Source organism: Sinocyclocheilus anshuiensis, unplaced genomic scaffold (genome assembly GCF_001515605.1).
Source record: "Sinocyclocheilus anshuiensis isolate Anshui unplaced genomic scaffold, SAMN03320099.WGS_v1.1 scaffold404, whole genome shotgun sequence".
In the NCBI taxonomy this organism is placed as follows: domain Eukaryota; kingdom Metazoa; phylum Chordata; class Actinopteri; order Cypriniformes; family Cyprinidae; genus Sinocyclocheilus; species Sinocyclocheilus anshuiensis.
The window spans coordinates 440,506-446,308 of record NW_015554088.1 but is presented as its reverse complement, the minus strand read 5'-3'; the positions used below and the strand labels follow the sequence as shown (position 1 = coordinate 446,308).

Genomic DNA, 5,803 nt, shown 5'->3' with positions numbered 1-5,803 from the left:
AAAACATGTAACAAATACCAGTTTAAAATAACTAGAAATGGATGACACTGGAAGTCTTGCACAGTCAAGAAAAAATTATCCATCCCCGCACTTTAAATATAAGGTGGTTTACCCATCTACAGAAATGTTGTTTAGAATAGATGTTCATGAACTTTTTCTATTCATTGTTGTTAGCAGAATTCTACAATTCGTTGGCTGCATAAACTATAAAATGCGTACCAACTTCTAGGCCTCAATACTATCCTACTGCACTCTTGCTATTATTAATTATTCTTAAATTGCGCTGCATATGTTCCATTTTTGAGCATTTTTCCTTGTGTTTTGAATAGAGCGTGCCTGTATCAGTTCTCTACATTGCCAGACTCTTATAGGAAGCTTAGGATGTGATCTTCAGACAATGAGTCCACCTTGTTTATTTAAAAAATAAAATCTGGGATTTGGGCCGGAGTGCAAATTCACAAACAGGCCAATTAAAGAAAGCTATTAATTTAGTTGCGTTTGTCAAAGGGCTCAGGCAACAATTAGTACTATTAATGCAATCTTGTCACATGTCGCCATGCCACATGGAATGGCTTCTCACAAGCTGTTCCATGGATCCCTATCAAACCAAATAATTCATTTGGCCCCAGCAGCCCTCACTATGCTAAAATCCCTCTCTTTCTCTTTGAGAGAGAACAAGCCTGCGGGGGGAACCATGCTTTCTATGAGGGGACTGTCAATTCTTCTTAGAAGCTCTGTCATGCGCATGTGTGGTTTGCATAGACGTGTACTAATGCATTTAAGATATTGGCGTATGATTGTCTAAGTGATGTGACACAAGCACTTGTGTGTTAGCAAAATGGGGTGTTGTGTTTAGTACGGCGTTTGTGCTTGATTTGATACATGCGCGGTGGAGGAGAATAAATCTCTCACTTTGTTGAAATTGGCATGAAGAGGTATTCATGCAAATGAACAAGACTCTGGTTTCGATATGTGTATGGACACATGTATATGCATATAACAGAAGTACAGTTGTTCTCATAATAATACAACTAGTCATCAATATGCTTGTGCTTAAACTAAAGTAATTAAATGTAATGTTTAATCGATTTACATTTATTTAAATCAGTATATTATTATTTTTATTCTTATTATAATCACCTCAAGTGCACCTAAAACAAAGAAGGCAATATCAAAACAGTCTGTCATGAAAGGAAAACAGTTTATTCATGTTTGAAATTACACATAACTACCACAAGGAAGACTTTTCAGTCCAGGGTGTAGTCTGGTTAGAAAGAAACACGAAACATCTTTTAATACATTAGAACCACTGCCACAAATAAATTTTGTATGACTTTTTTTTTACCAGTTTCAGAATCACATACGATACAAAAAAAAAGAGAAAGAAAGTTGGAACCCTGTCACACAGGGTTTTGAAATGTACAATTCTGAATACTGAAACCTCTATACATTACAGGTTTTCTTTTTTTTTTTAATCATGGTTTTTTGTTTATTACTTTTTTATTTTTTTTTTTTGCATGAATTAGTAACAAGATGAGCAACATTCAAAATGTTCTTCAGTATTTACAACAGTTTTACTGTTTGGTGTTAATTGTATGATCGTATTTCCCCCTCCCTGTTCCAGCACAAAATTCCCCTCCACCAGCCACTGTACTCTCCATACTCTCCGTGTTATTCACATTATTAATATCATGGTTACTTTTTTCTTTTTTTTCTTTTTAAAAGTTGCAATAAAGCAACTTAAGTTTTCTTAGAAGGTTAAAATATACATTAGATTACATAACGAGTGAGAGAGAGACAGAGAGAGCAAATTTCTTACAAGAAACCGAATCTAACAAAAGTAAAAAAAAAAAGTATTTTAAAAAGATTAAAAAAGAATGACAGAAAGTAAAAGACAAAGACGGTGGTGGTGGTGATTTTTGTTGAGAGGTAGTCAGTGAGAGCACTATAAGCTAAAGAAATGTTTTAAATCTATTGGTTTTCTATGAGTTTCAATGAGGTAATAAAGCTGAGTATTTATTTGTAAGATGTATAAATACTCTCAAGTTATGTCATATACAAGAACATTTTTGAATGGAAAATTGCCAGAAGAGCGTCCAACAAGATGACCCATATTTCCTTTTCACATCTTCTACACTTCCTTCATTAATCTTAGTGGACTGAATATTGATTACGTTTTGTGTTTTTTAAAAAAGACATTAATTGCCAGGTATTTCAAAAAATCACCCCCCAAAATGGAGTGGATTGCCTTCCATAGGTGGTCTTGTTTAAGTCATTGCTATGTGTGATATTAATAAAACTCAAAAAATATCTGCAATGAATTCCCCAAGCTGCCTTCTGTAGCATTTAGCCCTGTTAAATGCATCGGTTAGCATCATATGAATATACTTTTGTAAGTATCAGATGTATTCCTGCACTAAAGCTTTGCCGACAGTTGGTTAGAAGAACAATGGAGAGGGGTTATGACCGGTAAATAAACTCAATATTATAATAACTCATACATTTTGAGTTTGTACACTTCAAATGATAAAAGAAACTAAACATAATGGTTTAATATGACTGGAGGAGAGATTGTTCAGTGGACTGATGTTACGGCTAAGAAATATCCAGCTTCCAAAACACTGTGGAAGAGTACTGTGGATGATTCCATGAGCATGTTTCTGGATCAGCGATGAGAGTTTATTCTGTGTCTCTGATTGGTCAGTCTGTGGTTTTGCAATTCTGTGATTGGTTGTCCACAGCTTGGGAAGGGGCCATGTCAATCAGGAGATCAGTTCGAGGTATCAGAGTGCACACTACCAGGGCCTTCTATAGGGGAGATCACAGAGGATGGAGTCGTAGCATCCTGCCATCCCCCATTACCCTGAAAACAAAACAGGAAAAAAAATGTAATTAATTTCACCATGAAAAAAGAAATACACTTTTATAAATGCAGACACTGGTGGGCAAAGGTTTGGAATAATTAAGTTTTTTTTTTTGAGAAGTCTCTTATGCTCTTTATTTTGTGCTTATGCTCCATAATTTAATGAATGTTGAAAACACTTTTTGGTGCTTAACATTTTTATGGAAACTGTGATACACAACCATTCAAAAGTACAAAAGAAAAAAAGAAGAAAGAAATTAAGAAATTAATATTTTTATTTAGAAAGGATGCATTAAATTAATCAAAAGTGACAGTAAAGACATTTATAATGTTACAAAGAAGTATTAAAAAATGTAAAAGAAATAAATATTTGTTTCAAATAAATGCTGCTCAATGAACTTTATACTCACCAAAGAGTCCTATATATCACCGTTTCCACAAAAATATTAAGCACCAAAAACCTTTCAACATTAATATTATTAATAACATTATTAATAACTGAGCACCAATAACAACTAAGCTTCAAATCAGCATAATAAATTGCATAAAAAAAACGTTTTTATTTAATAATAATAATAATAATATATATTATAATAATAATGTATTATATTTATCAGATGAATATTTATATATTCAAATTTAATATAGAATTTTAAAGAATTTTGTTCTGTAAAATAATACAGATAATCTTTCCTAGTAGTGTGTGTTCAAATCCTGGTATGTACATGTGAGTGAAGCATGCATACATATGCATACTAATGCATTAAGAAATTAATAAGAGAGTGTCTCCTCTGATCTACTGTCTGACATGCCGACGGCCATCTTGCCATGCTAAACCCACATCGGCTTGCCACGCTAAACCTCCCTCTCTCGTTCCCTGCTTCCCTCGCTCTCAGAAAACAAATTCGCATAAACGTTGTGGCCAATGGGAACGATTGCTGAAATCAATGTCTAATCAGATTTCAGCGGTGGGCCGACAGCTTGTCGCTCCATATTTTGATGTCAGTCAAGGGGAGGGAGGCCGGGGTGGGGAGGGGGATGCTGAGTGGAAGTGACGGTGCAGGCCTGCTCGCCTGAGCGCTCCCGACTCAATCTCTCGGCTCTCATTGGAGAATAGCTTTAGCTGGATATCTTTCCTCAGTTCAATCCCCCACCTACAGTAAGTCTATCCCTCACTCTCCATATCACCACAACAAATGGATAAGGGTCATCGACCGCAGAAAAACAAACAAATTTTTTGGTGACTATTTAAAAAATATTTGGCATCAAAATAATTGCATGCAATCAAACACTGCAGTATTTAATTTGCAATTAATTTGAAAAGTTTGTCAAATTAGAAATATGCCAGACTGAGGAAGTGCCCTCATTCTCAAAAACCACAAACAAAACTATGCAAGGTAAAAAAAAAAAAAAACCTACATTAACAGCTAAACTTGCAATGAGGTTAAATATGGTGAATCACTGGCTTAATAATAAGTAAATTATAATACATTATAAAAAAAGTAAATATGGTGAATCATTACTTAACAAAATAAAATTCTAATAATAATAATAAACAGCCAATAATTGGCATAAATAAATAAATAAATAATCAGAATTCAATAAATAATGAACATAGTGAATCACTGGCTTCATAAACAAACAAACAAACAAACAAACAAACAAACAAACAAACAAACAAACGGTCTTTATATAATAAATTAATATAATAATAATAATAATAATAATGAATATGGAATCATTGGCTTAAATAAGTAAATAATAATAATAATAATAATAATAATAAAATAACTATGTTTAATTTAATGACATTTTAGTTAACTTTTTTTGTACAATGAATGTTGGAATTGTCACTTCATGTAAAATCTGGATCTTGAAGCAAAACTAGTTGAGAAGTACTGCCGTATGCTGATTTGCTAATGAGGTGTTTGGTTATCAAAACAATCTGTCTAAGTTTCTATATAAAAATCAGGGGGAGATGTTTGTGCATGTGTGTGTGTGTGAACGGGGACTGTTCAGTGGTGGAATTAGCATTTTGCTGATTTATGCAGACATACAGACTTACTCATGCTCATTTACACACTGCAGAGGAATACTATGGAAGAAGACTAATTCATTTATGAACAACTGAAGTAATGAATGTCATTCATGCACACACGCACACACACACACACACTTGTAATGATAGAGGGAGTTCTGACTTGAGCAGTGGACCAGAGTGAGAGAGTGTGAAAGTGTTGCGTTTGAGCCTGCGAGAGGCTGACACTTCATCTGCACAGCTACAGGCCACAGAGGCCTCCAAACACAGACACACACACAAACACACACACTGACACACAGCCGTCTCAGCATTAGCCACACGTTTGGGCCCCACTGCTGTGAAAAATCGGGCATACATTTTGACTTATGACATTTATCGTTGTGTGCTTTGCTAGAGTTAATTCATGCAAATGGAGCTCTAACAGTCATCAGAAAGTACACATATGACAGCTCTGCTCTATTAATTACCTCACTGCAAATTATTCCTCCATCTGATTGCATCTGTTTCTCAATAGAAAGTGATTTGTTTTGCTTTTGGAAAGCTCATTTGTCTTTTTTGATAATGTACAAGGACCATTTGGACCGATAAATAAGCTGTTTTGTATCAGGAATATGTAATAATCTTTAAAACACATTTTACTGGCTCATTTGATAATATTCCAAATCCAGAAAATGCTCAATTGTCATTCATAAACTATAAATGTATATGTTCCAATTTGATGAGCTCATCAGCCAGAGTCTTGTCATTCAGCATTTTTTTTTTTAGGTTAATGTTTAAGGTTATTACATCTAAGTTTATGTTTTTATAAACAATTCCCCGATAAACAAGGTAACAGTTATAACATCTAAACCTGTGTTTAGCTCAAGGAAGATATATGTCTGTATTTCTCTCTCTCTCTC

At 34.1% G+C, this 5,803-nt stretch overlaps 1 protein-coding gene across 13 annotated transcripts in view; it reads right to left on the bottom strand.

Annotated features, from left to right (window-relative positions):
* Positions 1-2,363: 2,363 nt before the first annotated feature.
* LOC107669256 (pre-B-cell leukemia transcription factor 3) overlaps positions 2,364-5,803 on the bottom strand; it is a 95,548-nt gene continuing 92,108 nt past the window's right edge. For 8 of the 13 annotated variants that reach the window (XM_016461426.1, XM_016461432.1, XM_016461430.1 and 5 more), the window contains one exon: positions 2,364-2,863. In XM_016461426.1, coding sequence (XP_016316912.1) covers positions 2,771-2,863 — 93 coding nt within the window. In that variant the 3' untranslated portion in view covers positions 2,364-2,770. The remainder of the gene's footprint in view (positions 2,864-5,803) is intronic. The other 5 variants (XM_016461434.1, XM_016461437.1, XM_016461435.1 and 2 more) reach the window with 1 other exon arrangement.